Below are 20,125 nucleotides of genomic sequence, written 5' to 3' on the forward strand. Positions count from 1 at the left end.
TATATGTGATGACACGTAAAATTGTACCTGCTACTCTCGAACTTGTGTTTAATAATTAATGGGGACGAACACCATCTTTTTCTAAGTATATATATATATATATATATATATATATATATATAGAGAAATAATATTTATAGTTATCAAATACATATGTGTCGTATAATCTTTTTGAAAAAAGTAAATAAATTTGATATCTATAAAAAAAAAATTAATTTTTTAGAAATGAACTCTGTTCTTTTTTAAAATAATTATTTGACGTTTGTGTACTTCATAACTGTATGTAGCATTACTCACATATATATATATATATATATAAACTTGATATCCATATAAAAAAATTAATTTTTTAAAAATAAACTCTATTCCTTTTTAAAATAATTGTTCAACGTTTGTGTACTTCATAACTGTATATAGCATTACTCACATATATATATATATAAATTTGATATTCATATAAAAAAATTAATTTTTTAAAAATAAACTCTATTCTTTTTTAAAATAATTATTCAACATTTGTATACTTCATAATTATATGTAACATTACTCATTCATATATATATATATATATTGTGTAGAAAAAAAGGAGCGGTTACCTAACTCTGGCCAAGAAAGTGAAAGATTAGGAGTGAGAATTTAGGAGTCAGTGTTGAAACAACCACCAAGAGAGTTGCAATTTAGGTGAAGGGCACATTGATTTTGTTGGTTTGGTTCTTTGAAATTTACGTAAAATCATATAATTCCAACCATGAAATAATGTATACCGAGGAATGCTGGATATATAAGTTGGTTGTAAATTTTAGATTTATTTTTATTTTTTTAAAAAATGTACAATTTATAAAGAAATGCATGAAATTTAAGCTACTTTTTATTGTTCAAATACATCTTTAAAAAGAAAAATAGGTAAAATGATATATATTGGCTATATAATCTATTTTTTTTTAAAGTAATTGTACGATATTTGTGTATTCTACGACTGCATGTAGCATTATTTATCTTCAAATTTAAAGATGTATTATTCATTTTTAAAAGTAATATTTTATTGTAAAAATTATTCCAATTGCTTTACTTTTTATTTTTTATTTTTCATGATTTTTACTTCCTTCAAACTTTCTTTTATTTTCATTAAATAAAAATATATTATTTATTAATATATAATTAGTGTAATTATAAAATATAAAAAAATAAAATGACATTATTATTTTAATTAATTTAATATAAAATTATATTTATAGAGGTTTTAAATTTATAAAAAAATATGTCAAATTTTAAAGATTTTGATGAAGAAAAAAGGGAGGTTATGGGTTGGCAACGTGTGTCCCCATCTTGGCCAGAAGTTATGGTGAGAAATTGTGAGAGTGACTACTGTCGTAAATCCATCCCCAAAGTAGAATCTATGGCAAGGTCAGAGTACTCAAATTGTCTCTTGACTTTATTCTACTGTCTCCACACAACCTCAAAAAGCCCGAGAACAGCTGGAAACTCCACCTATTTACCAATGATATTTTATTGATAGAGTTACGGTTCATTTGCATTTTGTTTTTAATTTATTAATAAAATATTTTTTAATTTAAACACATCAAATCAAAATTAAAATTTAAACAAATATTTTTAAAAATATTGTTTTATTTAGAAATTATAGAAAAATTATAAAAAGAATGTAACTCTATCATTTATCCGTTGTATTAATTCCAAATTATATAATTTAACGTGAATATTAAAAAAGAAAATCTATATAAAAACGTTTAACAAATTTAAAGTCACGAAGCGACGTCTGTTCATCTATTCGCCGACCTGGCGGAGGGGTCCCATGTGTAAAAAGACACCACATCGCACACGGTACTGTGGTCACTGTCACATCAGTCCTCCTCCCTGCTGATAAGACCTAGTGCCGACAAGTGTTATCTATATGGTCTGTGACCATTACTACCTCACTTGCCTGTCTGTTTAGCTTGGACCAGATACGAAAGCCACTACCAAAACTAGCCTTTAAAGTCTATTCCCCGACCTTCTTTCCCAACCTCTCTCTCGCCATGAAAATTTCTTTAGAGCCTTTAAAGATTTCTCAAATTCGTCAAACGGACTGAGACAATAGTTCGTTCATTTATATATACACATTCGTAAGTTCTTCTGAGCTTGTGTCTCCGACCACAATGGTTTCTGTCCGAGATTCTCATTCCAGCTCCAACCGTTTCCCTCTCACCCGAAACATTTACACTCCTGATCCACTCAAAATTCACCGACACACCGGCCGCTCCATGCGCACCATACGGTCCAATGTGTTCCAAAGAAACGAAGATGACAGTTGCTCGTTTGTCGTTGAGAGATCCACATGCGTGTCCGAGAACCTCAACCTAACGGACTCGGGCATCGACATGAGGCTCAGCGAGCTCGCTCTGCGGAAAGGGAAGTCAGCAAAGTCCACGTCGTCCTCGGAGGAGGAGATAAGGGAGTTTCTGGATCTCTCTCAGGCATTCAGCGACTTGTCGGTGTGCAGCAGCGATATCTCGGGAGAGTTACAGAGGCTAGCGACGTTGCCCACGTCGTCCTCCGACAAGGACAACAACGGTGAGGCTAACGCGGCGGAGGTCGAGCCTTGTTTGGGGTTTCTACAGAGGGAGAGCTTCTCGACAGAAATAATCGAGAGCATTTCACCGGAGGATCTTCAACCAACCGTGAAGATCTGCGTCGACGGGCTTAAATCTCCGTCGATCGCAGTTAAGCGGTCTGCGGCGGCCAAGTTAAGGCTCTTAGCGAAAAACCGGGCCGATAACCGGGCTTTAATCGGCGAGTCTGGTGCGGTTCCTGCTCTGATTCCGCTACTCCGGTGCAGCAGCGACCCGTCGACTCAGGAACATGCCGTCACGGCGCTTCTCAACTTGTCCCTTCACGAAGGCAACAAGGCGTTGATAACAAACGCCGGTGCGGTCAAGTCCCTTGTCTACGTGCTCAAGACCGGGACCGAGACATCGAAGCAGAACGCAGCGTGCGCCCTGCTGAGCTTGGCTTTGGTGGAGGATAACAAGAGTTCCATCGGGGCCTGCGGGGCGATTCCGCCCCTGGTCTCGTTGCTGCTGAACGGGTCGAGTAGGGGAAAGAAGGACGCATTAACGACGTTGTACAAACTCTGCTCGATTAGGCCGAACAAGGAGAGGGCAGTGATCGCGGGGGCCGTCAAGCCGTTGGTGGCGCTGGTGGCGGAGCGGGGCACGGGGATGGCTGAAAAGGCGATGGTGGTGCTGAGTAGCCTGGCGGGAATCGAGGAGGGAAGGGAGGCCATACTCGAGGAGGGCGGGATTGCGGTGCTTGTGGAGGCGATTGAGGATGGATCGTTGAAAGGGAAGGAGTTCGCGGTGGTGACGCTGCTGCAGCTGTGTGCGGACAGCGTGAGGAATAGAGGGTTGCTGGTGAGGGAGGGGGCTATTCCTCCTCTGGTGGCGCTTTCTCAGACGGGGAGTGTTAGGGCCAAGCACAAGGTGAGTGGTTGAGTTGGTGGCGGTGATTGGGATTTTTTTTTATCAAAAACTCTATTCACAATCACTCAAACTTTTGAGTATTCTAATGTGATGGCTACTTTATTTTTTTTAATATAAATAATTATTTTTACTAATCACATCACATAGTAGAGGGCATAAAACATACTCCATTAATTAATTTGATTGGTTTACTTTTTTTTTAATATAAAATAATTACTTTGATCAATCATATTAGTGATATGAGTGTAGTGCCAGCGCCAAGAATACGCAAAAGTGATAATTGTAACACCGTATTTTTTATTCTATACTGTTCTTCAAATTCTAACCATTTTTGCAGGCAAAATGCTTTATTGAGTTATAGGTTGTAGATTTCTCTTCGTCAACTTTCAAACAAGCGCTTTAAATTTGCAAACTCAGGTCAATTTGGCGTTTCATGATGCTGATTGCTGCAACTAGACTTTTGTGACATAACTATTGCTGCATGATGCGGCAATGACTTTATGATAGAACTGTCTTACTCTTTTTAAGTGCTTCGTGTTGTTTGTTTGTTTGTTGGGATGAAAATGTTATTATCTTGGTATTATATAGATGGACGGTATTGATAAGTTTGGGGAGTGATACATGGATAGTGCCTTGGACAACGCCTTAGGTCACAATTTATTTGTTGGGGTTACCTTGAAAAAAAAAAAAAATTAGGTCGTGTAGTTGAGGGTAACGATATCAGTTTTTGATAGGTCTTTGGTTATTAGGAAGTGAAGATGATGTTCTAGCTAGATAATTTAAAGTAATAATTGATTCGACTCATGAATGGTCCATTTTCTTGAAGAATCTACAATATATAAATTTTGCATTTTTTGTGTGCATGAATTTAACTGCATACAAGGTGCAGAACGATATAATCAATGTGCGCAGTGTGTCTTCTGCGATTATGATCTTGTTGAAGGCTGTTTGGATACTGCATCTGATACGACAACCCCTTCATTTTAATTCTTGGGGTTATATGATTGGCTTTAATATGAACAATGGTTCTTATTGCGTTTGCAGGCTGAAACACTTCTCGGGTATCTGAGAGAACCAAGACAAGAGGCAACCTCTTCAAGTCCTTAGACAGGAGGTATTATGTACTATTTAGCAGAGGTAATTATTGTGGGAGGTTTGGTTGTGTATATACGGAATGCTTTCTTGATGTTTTGTACAGTAGGGATTGAGAAATTTAGGAGAATATTTGTAGAAGAAAATTAGGGAAAGCTAGACTGACCTAGGTTTTTGGATATTTATTATTCCTTCTTATTCTATGTTTTCTAGAGGTGGAATATACATATTTTTTCTTTTTCTGGGTTTTGGGTTGTTCTCCTTATGTTTTGTTTGGGTGACCCCAATTTTTGTGAAAAGGTTTACTGGTTGTCTTGTTTCGTGTAGTAGCTGAAATAAAGAGACTATGTACTACTTGCTTGGATCATGTTATTATTATTTTCCATACTCTGGCATATCGTGCAGCCTGCAACTTCTCCATGGTGAGATTATTTTCCTTTGATTCAACAAATGTCTACCACTATATATGCATGCATTCAAAGTAAATATGCATTCAATGTAACCTTCAATTCTTTCAGCATTGCATTCAATTGGGAGTTTGAATGGAAAACTGTCAATAAATTTTAATTAAGGTGGGGGCTGACTGCAATTTGGTAGGTCCTCTCTGCTCTACAGCCTCTACTCTGTTGTAAGGTGTGGTGGTACTATTTCCGCCTTGTCCTAAGTTGCACATAATCTACCGAATCCCACCAACAAAAGTCCAAACCGACCCACATAATTAAAGATTCAAATTTCTGGACTCAAAAGTTCTTTCTTTTAATATTGTCCCCCTATTAATCAAAGCCTTAGCTGGCGTTTGTCAAACTTACTTGCAATTCTGGTAATATCAAAATCGATGTTTGCATTTCCGAATTCGGGAAGTGGCTTTTGAATGGCGTGTAGTGTCGGTACCAACTTTTACGAGTCTTTGGGCAGGAAATTACCAGGTGTTGCGTTTTCTTTTCTTTTTACCATATGGAATACGAATTTTGACCTGCAGCCTCCTCTCTCTACAAGTTGAAGGGGCATGTTTTGACCTGCAGCCTGCTCTCGAATTCGAATACGAATTGGTCTTGTTTATAATCAGTCTCTGGAATATCTTTTTGCACGCCAACCCTTAATACAACAGATCTTGGAAACAGTGAGCAGGAAAAGGATTAATTACAATTTCACGTACAAAATTACATTTCTTTCACTCCACACTGTTTATAGTATTATACTTTGAGAAATGATAAGTGGTGAGTGCGCAGGTAATGCCCAACATTTTGAAAATAAATAAATAAATAAATACGGATCTAAATGAAAAAATAATAATAGTGGATCATTCTTTTTTAAAATGATTGTATGGTACTTGCAGGCTGTATGATTGTATGTAGTATTACTCTTACTTTATACTTCTTTCTTTTTGAAAAAATCTTATGCCCATGGTACCACAATGTAAAATCTGTAATTACACGACGAAAATCTTTGGACAGCGTCGAATTGAATCCGATTAATTTTAACAATTATATTGATTATTGATTACCAAAGTAATTTTATTTGACAAAAATAAAAATAAAAAAAAATTCTTAACGAAATGAAGAGATTGTTGTTAAAGGCCTCGTATGTTTTTTCAACTCATCTCAACTCATCTCATCTAATCATTATAATTTTCTTAAATTTTTATACAAAATAAAATAAACAATTCAATCTTTTCAAATCTTAAAATAAAAATAGTATTAAAAAATATATTTTAATAATTTTTTTTTCAATTTGTAACTCTCATCTCATTTCATTCTATCTCATCTATAAAAACAAACTATGCCTAGTTGGGACTTGGTTTAGAGCCTGATATCGAAGGCTTCGGTCTAAAGCTGCAAGACATTGTACAGTGTTAAGATATTTTGGAGAGGTTTTTGCCGGTCTTTCGTCTTGTTTTTGGGTTCTAGTAGATCTTCCATCTTTTAAGACATGGGTCAAAATAAGGAAAAAAAATAAAAAAATCGACCCTGAAAAACTATTCAGTTTTTAAAACTTCACATCTCAAACTACTAATCAATTTGAGTTATTCAAATTTTATCTTCGATCTTCTATCTTTGATCAATTAAGAAAAACTTGCACTTTGTAACATCATTCAGTTTTGACCGCTAAGATGCATGAAAATTAAATTTTAAACTTTGACATTTAGATTTTAATGAAATAAACGATACGAAACGACCTTAATAATTAAAATTTTAATGAAGGGTGCAAAGTTGCAATTTTGTATAGTTTGAAAGGTACTATGCATCAATTTTTATAATTAAGATGTTCCAAAATGTTTTCATCCCTAATACTTAAAAGAAGTAATTCCAGGCCCCATTCTCATTCCCTACAAAATCTGGCTATTTATGCCATATCGTCCGTTCAGCTGTGGTTGATGACAGCATTCTCATCCTATTTCCCATAAAAGGAAAATTTTATACCCCATCCTCCTTATCTCATTTCCTATCATTTCTCTATTCTTTCTTTGTTATTTTTTTTCCTCACTTCCATTTACAAACTTAACTACTCAATATTTTTTTCTTATATTTTGAATTATTACTCTAGTGAATATTTTAAACATTTTTTTTTTGTGAATATGATAATATTTTTAAATTTTTTATTTTATTTTCGTAATTAATTAAATTATTTTTAAAATTATCATTTAAAACTATAACAAATATGAGTATGAGAGAAAGTGCAGATAATTGGAAGAAGAATTTATTTTATGTATTAGAATAAAATATTGATAAAAAATGGTTTAAGGGATGAATAGTAATTCCCTATATTTGGAAAATTATTGTTCATCCCCTAAACCTTTTTCCTAAAATAGGGATTTGGATGTGGGGGATATTTTGATCAAAACCGTAAAATAAACCTCAAATAATAGGGAAAGTGGTGCTTTGGGACACCGGATGTGAATGCTCAACCTTCTAAAATTGTGAAAAAGAAAAGAATGTTGCACCATAGCCTCTCAATATAAACAACAAACAGAAATTCCAAACTTGCTTCCAGAGAGAGAGAGAGAGAGAGTCAAGATGAAGTAAAGCATAATGCCTAGAAATGATATTCGAAGTGTAAACTACGATTTTCTAAGTTCCTTTACAGGTCATGTACTCTACCCCAATATCTATTCAACCGCCAATGATCCAGAACAAAGTGTTAATTGCAAGAAAATCAAGAAATTTGATCACATGAAGAAAAGTGTATAACTAGACTTGACAATTCAGGCCCGCGTGAACGGCAAAAAGATCATTTATGGTCCAAGCAAGGCTTTAAAATGAGCAACACCAACCTTTTCTAGACCCTGCCACTGTTTCTTGGTTCCCATTTCCTTGTAAAACCACAGTCTTTCCATTTTCCATCCAGGTAGTATCCTGTTTCTTGAGCTCTTGAGTGATCATCACTTTCCGGCTCAATATATTGTAGATCTCTTTCACAACTGTCTGAAAAGCAGCAACTACATTGGAGGAGTCGAGAGCAGATGTTTCCATGAAAAACAAACCCTGTGCTTCTGCCAAGGCTTTGCCTTCAGCAGTGGGCACCTCCCTGGCATCCTTGAGATCAGACTTATTGCCAATAAGTATCGTAACTACATTCATGTCGGAGTGAGCTGTTCAATAGTGGAACCACCAAATCAATCCTCAGTTTATCAAACTTTAAAAGCATAAGATCAACGTAAGGAAAACTGTAAGGGAAATGAACCATAACAATAGATCATTAACCAAAATCTATCCTGAATCCGATAATAAACTATAAGGTACAACCAACAATACAGGAAAGTGAACATAAAAGAACAGAATCGAAAGTTGACAGCAATTGAACATCCAGGTTCCTGGTGGGAAACAGCTTCATTGAGCATCAAGAAAATCACTATACAACATCTACATACATTTAAACTGTACATAAAATTGTTCAATAAAGAGTTGGCTATACAAATGCACTAGAAACTGAAAACGTACTCAGAAAAATGAACAGTCGAGAGTATTACAAAAATCGTGAAGAAATAATTCATTAACAGCAAATGTCCAGTGCATTATACATGTTAAAAAAGTCATAAAACAGAAAGAAATCACAACCATTTCCCTCTTTATGTAAACAGTTTATATACATAAATAAAATTATGTGACAGCAAGTAGGATTTCTGACTAGAGTTCCCTTGAAAGCCAGCGACATCATATATCATATAATATAAGTACAGCAGAAAGGTTTCCACCCCCACCCCACTTTTTCTCTCTCTGTCCAGTAAGTACCAATCAGGCAAGCACCAAGCAAAAAAGAAACTGACAGAGAGAGAGGGAGAGAAGATTTATCAAGCACATATTATGGATCTTACTGTGAAGTTCATTAAGCCATCTGCCAATGCTATCAAATGTCTGGCGTCTACTGATGTCATACACAACAAGAGCTCCAACTGCACCTCTATAATATGCAGATGTAACAGCCCTGAATCGCTCTTGACCAGCTGTGTCCCAGATCTGAGCCTTGATTTCCTTTCCATTGATATCCATCTTTTGGGTTTGGAACTCTACTCCTATAGTTGACTTTGAATTAGGGTAGAACTCATCTCTAGCAAATCTTGCAAGCAAATTTGATTTTCCAACAGCAGAATCACCAATTAAAACAATCTTGAAGAGGTAATCCTCAGATTTTTCTTCCTCAGAATAAAAGGCCATCTTTTGAACTTCAAGCGATTGTCACTTTATAGAGCCATATTGATATGAGTAGCCTTCTAGATTTTGTGGGTCTTTTTTCAGGGATAAAACAATATCAGACATCCCCCTATACATCAAGATGAGGAAATAGAATAAGAGAATAAAAGGAGGAAAAAAAGAAAATGGGAGGCAGGGCAAGAATATAAACATCAAGTTCAGTAATGTCTCAGCAAATACATCAAGTACAGTATGACTCAACAAATATCTATCTTTTGGAGCTCGCATTGGGTGGGATCTGAACAATTTTGCAACTTCTAATCCACCCTCAGCTTCAAATATGCCCCTTCTAGAAAAATGAACAGCTTTAAAGCTTGTAAGAGTCAAGAAAGTATCAGCATCTACAAGACTTAGTGAAGGTAACTAGTATCAAATTTTTTATCTTTTCTTGAGCTAGAAATTTGAGGTTGTGTTCCATCTAGAGTATGTAAGTTAAATTATTGATTCAAGGTGAGCAGTATTGACATGGGATAGAAACTTGTGTCTCATGTTGAGTATGTAAATTATCAATTCAAGGTATGTAGTGATCATGTGAGTTGAAATATTCTTGTATTTCGGGAATAAGATATTTAGAGTTTACTTAAAAAACTTGTATTTCGGGAATCAAAATCCTCTACATTTCTCGTTCGAACACTAAGGTCTAGTGTGTGAGAGAGGTAGACACATGAGGTGAGTTTTACGAATTTAAGGAGCTTTTAATGCTGCCTGGAAAACTTTTTTTTATAAGTAATAAGAAGATTTTATTGACAAGTAAATAGGCATGGCCCAAGTACACAGGAAGTATACAAGAGAAAACACCTAAATACAAGCTAGGAACTAGAATAGGCTACAAGCAAATCATGAAAAAGAGAAGAATGGAGGAGACAATACCAATATTTCTATCTTTTTTGCTATGGATCCTAAAGCCGACAAGATTACTCAGAAATCCTCATTTGTATCAATAAGATGATGGATAATGAGATTTCAAAAAAAAAAAAAAAAAAAATTGTGGGGGAGAAGCTGCTTGATGAAAAACCTCAAAAAGGATGTAGTTTTGTCCATCAATGCGAAGGTTATAGATATGAACTTGTTATAAGTTGGTACTGTCTCCTCCATCTTCTCTTTTGTAATTATGTGTGCCACTATGTTGGCAAAACTAAAGTGTGCCTAGTTACAACCTAATTTGATATGAGAGAATTAAAAGGAAATGGAACAAATCTATAAAATATTCTTGCACTTGAATGCGTTTTGGTAAAGAATGAATATTCTTATTCTATTCCCCTCAAGCTCTCGATTCTCAGTTCCATCTAAAAGTGAGCATACTAAGAGAGAACGAAAAGAACACTTTGTGAAATTATCTTCCTATTCCTTACAAGCATTTGAAAGAGAGAGACAGAGAAGATTAAACTTTTCTTTATATTTTTACTTCTTTTCATTTTGATTTTCTTCACACTGATAACTTCTCAAACAGAAAACTTTGAATCCTCTCTCCCTCTGATGAACAATGTCTTCAGTGAAACAAGTAATTACCATATCACCCTGTTTTCTAAAGTTGAATAAGAGCAAGCCCTTCTATTTGTTTGAGCAGAAAAACCCTCTTCTTAATAATACGGTACTTGATCTACGTTCTGTACTGTGTGGGGGCAGCGTAGTAACTTTTAACCAGAATTGTAGGGTATTGAGGCAGAAAGTATATGACACTTAGTCAACATATTGATTAATGGCTTGCGTGCCTGTGCGTACACCAATTGATTGATGAAAGGACAGGGAAAGAAAATAAAAAACGGAAACCAAACAGATGAAAGAAAATCCTTGTTCTTGGAAAGCAAATCTCTTTTTCTTGGAAAACAAACACAAGTGAATAGACAAAATCCAACAAAAACCGCATCCACCATAAGCAGGATCCCACATAAACAAAACCCAAAATAGCCAAAAGCATGTGAGCAATAGAATTTATTTGCTTCCCTATCAACAAATTTATTGGTAACCAAACACCCGGAATGAAAGTCAGAGAGTGAGAGAGAGAGAGAGAGAGAGAGGGAGATTACATTGAGGGAGTGAAAGAGAGGGGCAGGAGACGATGCAGAGGAAGTCATTGAAGAGGAGTAGATCTAAATTGCCAGTGGGAGCTGTAGAGGTGGTCGAAATTCCATCCACAGCAAGCCATGAATTTGCGTCTCTGCGCCTCACATATTTTCTTGCTTCTACAGATATATCCCCAAAAAAAAAAAATTAACAGACAAAAGAAACTTTAGATTCAGAGATGATACAAAGAGAACACTTCGGTCTCGTCTCGGTGGGGAGGAACGACAAACAGTTAAACAGAGAAGAGAGAGAGTGAGGGATTGATTCAAAGATGTACATTATTAGGGTTACTACTTGCTAAACGGCGCCGTCTAAAGGCAAAACTAATGGCTTGGAAAAACGCGGTAAGAGAGAAGGGACTCAAAAGTCAAACTAACTCAGGATTACAGGCGGTGAGCTCAACGTTTGGCAAGCCATTTAAAATTTCTTCCAATAATACGCAACACGATAATCACTAACTTTCCAATAAATATAAGAAACTGCATAGATTCAGATTGTAGTGCTCATATTTATCTTATCATTATGATTTGGTTTAGGTGTTATGTTATCTTATCATTTTAACTTACTGTTTTTGTATTTATCTTAAAGTTGTATAGACTGAATTTGCTATCTATATAAATACATCAATATACTCTGTTTTGGTAAGTTATCGAAACAATTTACTAAACTCTTTTATGGTACCAAAGCTCTACTTAGGCTTATGACCAAAATATCCTATGGCCTCACCAAGTCTTAACGCTTCCACTTTCAACTTCCCCAACTTCACTCATCTGATCACCATCAAGTTCAATGGTAACAACTATCTCATATGGCTTTCATAGCTAGTACTCGTCTTGAAGAGCCATGACCTCATGGGCATCATTGACGGAACTGAGCCGTGCCCCCTTTCCATCATTTGTATTGAGCTTGGCAAAGACATTCCCAACCCAGAGTATGCTCTTTGGACTAAGAATGACCACTTCATTCTAACCTGAATCAGTGTCACTTTATCAGAAAAAGTGTTGTCTACCATTTATGGACTCCACACATCCAAGCAAGTATGGACTACGCCCTTGCCAATAGATTTGCCTCACAGACTCATAGTCTAGGTCTTGAGTGTCTCACTTGAAGAGACAACTCCAAAGTCTACAACAAGGACCCAAGACATGCTCTGAATACCTTCAGTTAGCCAAATTATGGTCGGATCAACTTGCTACTATTGGCAAGCCATTTGATGATGAAGACCATATCTCCTTCATTATCAGTGGCCTCAACCTTTCCTTTAACAACTTTGTCACCTCATTTATTTTTATGACCCGTGACAACCCTTAAACACTAGATGATTTTCAAGATGAATTGCTCAGTCATGAGGTGTTGCTGAATCAATAGGCTGCTGCTGCGACCAGCACCTTTGCCTTGTACAATCAGCATCAAGGAAGTTCTAATTCCACTCCTAACTTCAAAAGTAAAAACAAGAATCAATCATTTGATAAGTTCTCTTCTCGCAATAATGGAAACTGGAATTGGCAACAATCAGTCCCTCTAGGTCCATGTCAAATTTGTGGAAAGAGCAACCATCAAGCTCTTGATTGTTATCACATGATGGACTACTCCTATCAGGGTAGACATCTTCCTCCTCAACTTGCAGTCAATCATGGTGGCACACACAAATGTTGCTTTTGAAGAACAAGAATGATATGGAGACAGTGGAGCCAATGCTCACATCACAAATGATCTTAAAAACTTGCACATTCAGCAGCCCTACTAGGAGTAGACATCTTCCTCCTCAACTGGCAGTCAATCATGGTGGCACACACAAATGTTGCTTTTGAAGAACAAGAATGATATGTGATATGGAGACAGTGGAGCCAATGCTCACATCACAAATGATCTTGAAAACTTGCACATTTAGTAGCCCTTCCAGGAAAATGAAGCAGTAGCAGTGGGTAATGGTGGAAAAATCTATCACTAACAATAGTTCCACTAATTTAACTTCCTCCACATTCCCTCAATCATATTCTCTTCAATCTGTTCTTCACTGCCCAAAGGTAGCAACTAATTTGCTGTCGATCCAAAAATTTTGCCATGATAACAATTGCTACTTCCTATTAACTTCATCTCATTTTTTTGTGAAGGACAATCAGACATACAGACTCATATTGTCTGACAAGAGCGAAAATGAACTTTATCCAATGTGGCTACTAGGGTTGATACCTGCATATGTAGGGGTAGGGTCACCCATTCCCTTTCCCCAGCTTGTATATGTGGGGAATGGGTTTTCCAACCTCGCACCCTGCCCCCGATAGTGAGTCCCACATTACTCAAGTAAGACTCTTGTATTGCCTTGATCTCCTATATAAAGGTTGACCTAGGAGGTCAATACAATACAATCTTGTGAATAAGTCTAACAAATTATAATATATACATTTTGTATAAATATAAATATATATTTATATTTATAAATATATAAGTGGAGGGTGGGGCAGGGTTGGGCCCAACACGCCCCCAACCTCCGCTAGGGGGCCAGATGTGGGGAGGGTGGCCCCACCACTCGCATCTGACGGACGGTGGTGGGCCAGGGGGCGCATGCTCTGCTGCCCACCTCTAAAGGCTACAAAGAAATTCTCTCAAGAATCAACCCTCATTTACAACTCTTTTAGGAATAATAACCAGCCTCTTGGGCTGACACTCTAGATTAGGTCATTCTTTCAATAAGATTGTATCTAGCACAATTAAATCTCATCATTGACCCTTGTCTTGCAATGATGTGAATAAACAGTTTGCAATTCTTGTCAATTGGGGATAAGTGTATGCTTACCTTTTTTTAGATTCCAATTGTATTTCTCCACAAGGACTTGATTTAATTCACAACGATGTATGGCATTCACCAGTTCAATCAATAAGTGGCCGTAAATACCATATCGTCTTTGTGGATAATCATTCCTAATATATATGGTTATATCTCCTTCAAACCAAGTTTGAAGTCTTTGGCACTTGTCAAGTTTAAACTATTGGTTGAAAATTAATTTTCTTGTAAAACAACACAACTACAATCTGATGGAGGGGGTGAGAATTGCTCGACTCAATTTTAGGAACACCTCATCCAAAATAGCATCTTGCATAGGAAACCTTGTTCACACACTAGTTAATAGAATGGTTTCACGAAGCATAAGCTTAGAAATATTTTGGAAACTGGTCTCAGCTTGTAGGTTCACTCCCACCTATCCAATAAGTATTGGGTTGAAACCTTTCTAACAACAGTCTATATCATTAATAGGTTGCCCACACCAGTTCTTAAATTTCAATCATCTTACTTCAAGATTTTTAAAAGACTTCCTGACTACACTACTCTCCGCGTGTTTGGTTGTAAGTGTTACCCTCTTCTTTGGCCTTTCAACACCCATAAACTTCAATTTTAATCCAAATCTTGTCTTTTCTTAGGCATAGTCATGCTGTAGATAGATGCATTAACCCTGTCACCATAAAGTTTACCTCTCCAGACACATGGTCTTTGATGAGAATTCCTTCCTTGCATTAGATGTGATGTCATCTACTCATGCTCTCAAGATGAGTGCTGTGAATGACTACTCCTCACTTGTACCCTTAGCAACTCTACCAACTCCACAACAGTCCCTACTTGAACATGCAGCCTCCACTCAAACTGATAAAATTGAGCACCTTGCCCCTACTGTATCTTCCCATTCACCTAAGCCTGAAGTTTCCTCCTTGAAATTTGTAATCAATACCTCAAGAGCCTTTACCTACTACAAGCAATACAACACCTATACTATCAAAGCTAGCCCACAACACAATTGCCTCACACCCTATGCTTATTCGATCCAAGACAAGCTTACTCAAACCCATAAACTTTCTTGATTATCTGCTTTATTACTCAACCAAATATATTGTTGCATTCCGTACCAACCTTACAGAGATCACTCCTACATGTTACACTAAGGCTATTGTTGATTCATGATGGAAAGCTGCAATGGAGCAAGAATTTAAGGCCCTAACCACTACTGGCAATTGGTCCCCCTATCCAAGACCCAAGGATCACAATGTGACCCATAACAATTGGGTCTATTGCATCAAACAAAATGCAGATGGTAGCATAGATCGATCCAAAGCTAAATTGGTTGCCAAAAGTTTCGAATAAAAGTTTGGAGTTGATTTTACAGAAACATTGAGTCTAGTAATTAAGCCTTCAACAATCCTAATTTTGTTGGCCTTGGCAGTACATTTTCATTGGCCTATATAGTAGTTGGATGTCTCTAATGCTTTCCTTCATGGTGCATTAATGGAGGATGTATTCATGGAGCAACCTCAAGGATTTTGCATGAAGGAACATCCAGACTATGTTTGCAAACTGAAAAAGGCTATTTATGGTCTCAAATAAGCCCCAAGAGCTTGGTTTACTTGATTATCAACTACATGATTTGACATTGGCTTCACAGTCTCTCTAGTTGGATACATCACTTCACATTTCATAATGGCAATCCTCATTTGTTTCTACTCATCTCTGTTGATGCTATTATTGTTACAAGGACAAATTCACAAGCCTTACATTCTGTTATATCCAAATTCTAGCAAATATTTCATCTCAAAGACTTCATACTCTTGAGTTACTTTCTGGGAATTCAAGCTACCTGTTACTCAAAAAGGCTTCATCTAAATCAGTCCAAGTATGTGTATGATCTTTTACATCGAGTTCGCATGTTGAGAGCCAAACCTTCCAAATCTCCAGCATCCTCTTGCAGCAAACTAACTCAATTTGAAGGAGAAACATTAACTGATCCTACTGAGTATCTTCATGTAGTGGGTGCACTGCAATATTGCACACTCACTAGACCAGATATGTCATTCTCAGTCAATCAACTTTGTCAGCATATGCACTCTCCAACCTCCTCACATAAGACAACAACAAAAAGAGTTCTTAGATACTTGAAGAATATTGTTGATTATGGTCTTTCCTATACCAAATGAACACTACAACTCATAGCTTATTGTGACTCTGGCTGGGCTAGGAACCCAGATGATTGAAGATCACCTTCTGGATTTGGAGTGTTCCTTGAAAATTGTCTTGCTTCATGGAGCTCAAAGAAACAATCAGTAGTTTCAAGGTTACATACTTAAGCCGAATATAGGTCCTTAGCTATTGCCACTGTTGAACTGTATTGGTTGAGAATGCTATTTCAGAATTTGTGTATTCCACTTCCTTCGGCTCCTATCATATGGTGTATTAATGTCAGTGCACTAGCTTTTGTATCCAACCCTGTGTTCCATGCTAGGAAAAAACATATAGAGGTTGACTACCATGAGAAAGTCCTCAATCGTGATGTTCATCTCATGTTTATTGCCATTGCAGATAAGATTGTAGATATATTCACCAAAAGGCTTCCATCTCCTCGATTCTCCTACTTAGCCTCCAAGCTTCATGTGTGTGCATCTCCCATGAGCTTGCAAGGAGGTGTTAAGGAAGAAGATAACTCAGCACAACTACATGATAATCACTAACTTCCAGATAAAGATAAGAAACTGCATCAGATTCAGATTGTAGTGGTCATGTTTATCTTATCATTATGGTTTGTTTATGTGTTATTTTATCGTATAGTTATAACTTACTGTTTTTGTATTTATCTTAAAACTGTATAGACTAATCTTGTTTCTATATAAACACATCAATACACTCTGTTTTGGTAAGTTACTAAAAAACTTTCCTAAACTCTTTCAGTACCCTTCTACCTAGAGGTGTAAAGAGTTCGGTCCGGATCGGAAAAATCGATCGAACCGAACCATTTGGTCCGGACCAGTGTCTTAGTCCTATAAATTGTGGACCGAAACCATTTGGTCCGGTCTCGGGGTCTATAAATTTTAGACCAGACTGGACCGGACTGAACTCTTATATATATTTTAAAATTATTTTTAATAATTTAATATATTATTTATATAGTAATTATATAAGTTAATGATGTAATTTTTATCTAATTTATTATCATTGACTATATAAAATATTTTTTTAATGAGTTAGTTATGTAATCCACATTAATAATTCATTTAATTTTAATTTAGTAATTTAAATAATTTTTTATTAATTCATTTGAAAAAAAGAAGAAAAAATAATAAAAAATAATTGGGCCGAACCGACCGGACTAATAGCTACCAGTCCGGTCCGGTCCCTATGGATGTTCGATCCGGTCCAAGAAAATGATGGACCGAATTTCGATCCATCACCCCCTGGACCGGACTGATTTACACCCCTACTTCTACCAACTTATAAGAATGACTATTTTTTTTTTTAGATGTGAAATCTTTTAAATGTAAGAAATTGGACTTAGAATTTTATCTTTTTTTTTTTTTTTGATACATGGGAAGGGGGGATCAAACCTTGATTCTCCTATTTAGAAACCAAGGCCATGCCATCTGGTCCAAAGTACCTTAGCAGAATTTTATCTTTTTGAAGTACTTAGTGTGGTTAGTCGAAATAAGAACGAGCTATAAACAAGATAATGATTTTGAGTAGACTAGGATTTTGGATATTTTCATATTATAAGTCTATACTAACCCAATACGAAATTAGATTAAGATTGGGATTGATATGACTCATTTAATTAAATTGATCGAGTTATGTTTGACTTATATATGATATTAATTAAATTTGATATGATATGATCGTGATGACCAAGATATATAATTTTGTTACAGCATGCAAATCTAACATGAACCCAAAATGAAACTAGCATATATATATCGTGGTTGATGCATGACACAATTATTCATGAATTGGCTGGATTTAGGTTGACTCCAATACAATTATTCGAATCCGATTTGATAATTATATGTATGAATTGTCAACTTTAGAGATGAAAGAGGAATAATGGGGAACAGGACCCCTTGCTTTGACAAAGTGTTTGCAATTTGATCAGCATAAAATTACAAGAATGATGATCTAATTTATGATCCAATATATATTTTAGTGGATAAATTAATTCTTCTAGATCGAGATGGATATTGATCCTCAATCAGTCGTCTAGCTATATATATATATATATATATATATATATGAGCAAGCATGCAATGTCAACACTCATGGGTGGATTAGAGTGATGATAATTAGTAATTAATAGTTAACGTTTGCTAGTTATCGAGCTGTCAGGATATTCTTGGAACAGGCTTTGAATTCAAAGAAGTTGGTGCATTTCTATTCAATCCTATCCAACTTATAACATTGTTGGTGCATGCGCATTTGACGCCAAGGCATTTAGAAGAAAATGGGAAAACTGAGTGAGATAAATGTGGTCAGCCTCATACCAAATTAGGATATGATCTACTACTTCTCTATTTGTGGTATAAATTCGGTTCCAAGGGGATTTAACCAAATTGGATTTACATAAGACAGATCCCATTCTAACGAACGAACAACCCCACCCTCCGCGCATGCATGCATACAAAGGCCAGCTACGTACAAATTATTAAAAGCAGGCATGCAGCAGCAGCAGCAGCAGCAGCAGCAGCAACAGCAGCAGCAGCTTATTTATTGACGACTCCAATCCAATTCTATTTCATATTTGGATATATCGATATATCCTCAGTCAAGGATCAATCAGCACAGGCCAGTGATCATCAGATCATCCACTGCTTACTTGGGTGGGTACGTACGTACGTAATGATCAAAGGCTTTAATTATGCCTTAATTTCATCACATGATGCACTTTTGTTTTCTCTCTTTTTGGCTGAAATGATCATTATATTATATGCTTTTGCTTTCGCTCTTGCTAGCTACGTATTTTCTGCATTTTAGAAAGAAGTCATGCTATGTATATATCTCAATATTTTCAGAACGGAAAATGATACTATACTGTTTGGATTTGCCTGTCAGTTTGACTGGTATTTCAATTTTTTTTCTTAACAGTTAAAGAAATGATTATTAATGAATTTATATATATATTTTTTATAAATGTTTAAAACTTTTTAAAAAATATTTTAAAAAATAAAATAAATTCTATACACCACACTACCATCTTACTTTCATCTCATTATATAAGATATGTCATATTTATCATCATCTAATAAATGATCATTTAATAATAATAAATATGTCATATCATATATAATAAAATAAAAATAAGATGTTGGTATGATGTATAAAATTTTTCATATATTATAGAATACGTCCAGCTGTACGCGCTAAACGGCAGGGCCGGAGGAGTAAATAGGAATAGTGAATTGAAAATCAGAAGAAAATTGAAGGCCGGATTGGGAAAGAAGACAAGATCAGGGATTGACGGCGATTTCCTAGTCCTATTAAACTTCAAAACCTATATTTTTGTAATGAGTCTACATACAATCTCCATTCAATTCTTCTACGTACAGTCGCGGTGGGTAACTGCGGGAGAGTCATCTTGCCACGTCAGACCACTACTAGTGAGCGAAACCTTTCAGACCACTACGAGCGACTAAGAGCAAGCAAAACCATTCCGTGTAGTGAAAAAACCCCAAGCTCTCCATCTTGTTCTCAAGCTGTGAACTCACCGTCAAAGGTTCCCAAGGCTGCCAATGTACACTGCTCCGTGCTCACGTCGTAGTGAGCTCACCGTCAAATGTATTTTCAGCTGCATTTGATTTTACATTTTTCTTGCTTCATCTGATTTCAACTTCCTTTGATTTCACATCAAGCCCCATCGCCCAACGCCACCACTTCTCCAAGTCGTCGATCTTATCCCCTAACTCCACCACCCCACTCGCCTCTAACGAGAAAACCTGTGCCACCCTCTCCCTCCTCAAGTACTCTGAGCAAAACCCCCACAAAATCCTTGAGATCTGCTGCGT

At 36.2% G+C, this 20,125-nt stretch overlaps 2 protein-coding genes across 2 annotated transcripts; one reads left to right on the forward strand and one right to left on the reverse strand.

Moving 5' to 3' along the window:
* Window positions 1-1,953: 1,953 nt before the first annotated feature.
* LOC121264535 (U-box domain-containing protein 4) lies at window positions 1,954-4,922 on the forward strand. Its single transcript, XM_041167767.1, has 2 exons — window positions 1,954-3,476; window positions 4,521-4,922. The coding sequence occupies exons 1-2, from the start codon at window positions 2,154-2,156 to the stop codon at window positions 4,581-4,583; spliced, it is 1,386 nt and encodes a 461-aa protein (XP_041023701.1). The 5' UTR covers window positions 1,954-2,153; the 3' UTR covers window positions 4,584-4,922.
* A 2,661-nt stretch (window positions 4,923-7,583) lies between these two features.
* LOC121264536 (ras-related protein RABA5a) lies at window positions 7,584-11,588 on the reverse strand. Its single transcript, XM_041167768.1, has 3 exons — window positions 11,284-11,588; window positions 8,881-9,326; window positions 7,584-8,157 (listed from the first exon to the last, which is right to left on the reverse strand). Exons 2-3 carry the CDS (start codon window positions 9,218-9,220, stop codon window positions 7,820-7,822), a joined length of 678 nt encoding a protein of 225 aa, XP_041023702.1. The 5' UTR covers window positions 9,221-9,326; window positions 11,284-11,588; the 3' UTR covers window positions 7,584-7,819.
* Between the last annotated feature and the right edge of the window lie 8,537 nt (window positions 11,589-20,125).

The sequence above is a fragment of the Juglans microcarpa x Juglans regia genome, chromosome 5D (assembly GCF_004785595.1).
Source record: "Juglans microcarpa x Juglans regia isolate MS1-56 chromosome 5D, Jm3101_v1.0, whole genome shotgun sequence".
In the NCBI taxonomy this organism is placed as follows: domain Eukaryota; kingdom Viridiplantae; phylum Streptophyta; class Magnoliopsida; order Fagales; family Juglandaceae; genus Juglans; species Juglans microcarpa x Juglans regia.

What these genes read in the sequence shown, in the direction of transcription:
- LOC121264535 (XM_041167767.1), top strand. Translation starts at nt 2,154, where the DNA reads ATGGTTTCTGTCCGAGATTCTCATTCCAGCTCCAACCGTTTCCCTCTC. An exon ending in GTGTTAGGGCCAAGCACAAG is followed by an intron (nt 3,477 to 4,520) that starts GTGAGTGGTTGA and finishes TTGCGTTTGCAG; the next exon opens with GCTGAAACACTTCTCGGGTA.
- LOC121264536 (XM_041167768.1), bottom strand. Translation starts at nt 9,220, where the DNA reads ATGGCCTTTTATTCTGAGGAAGAAAAATCTGAGGATTACCTCTTCAAG. An exon ending in ATGGCTTAATGAACTTCACA is followed by an intron (nt 8,158 to 8,880) that starts GTAAGATCCATA and finishes ACTATTGAACAG; the next exon opens with CTCACTCCGACATGAATGTA.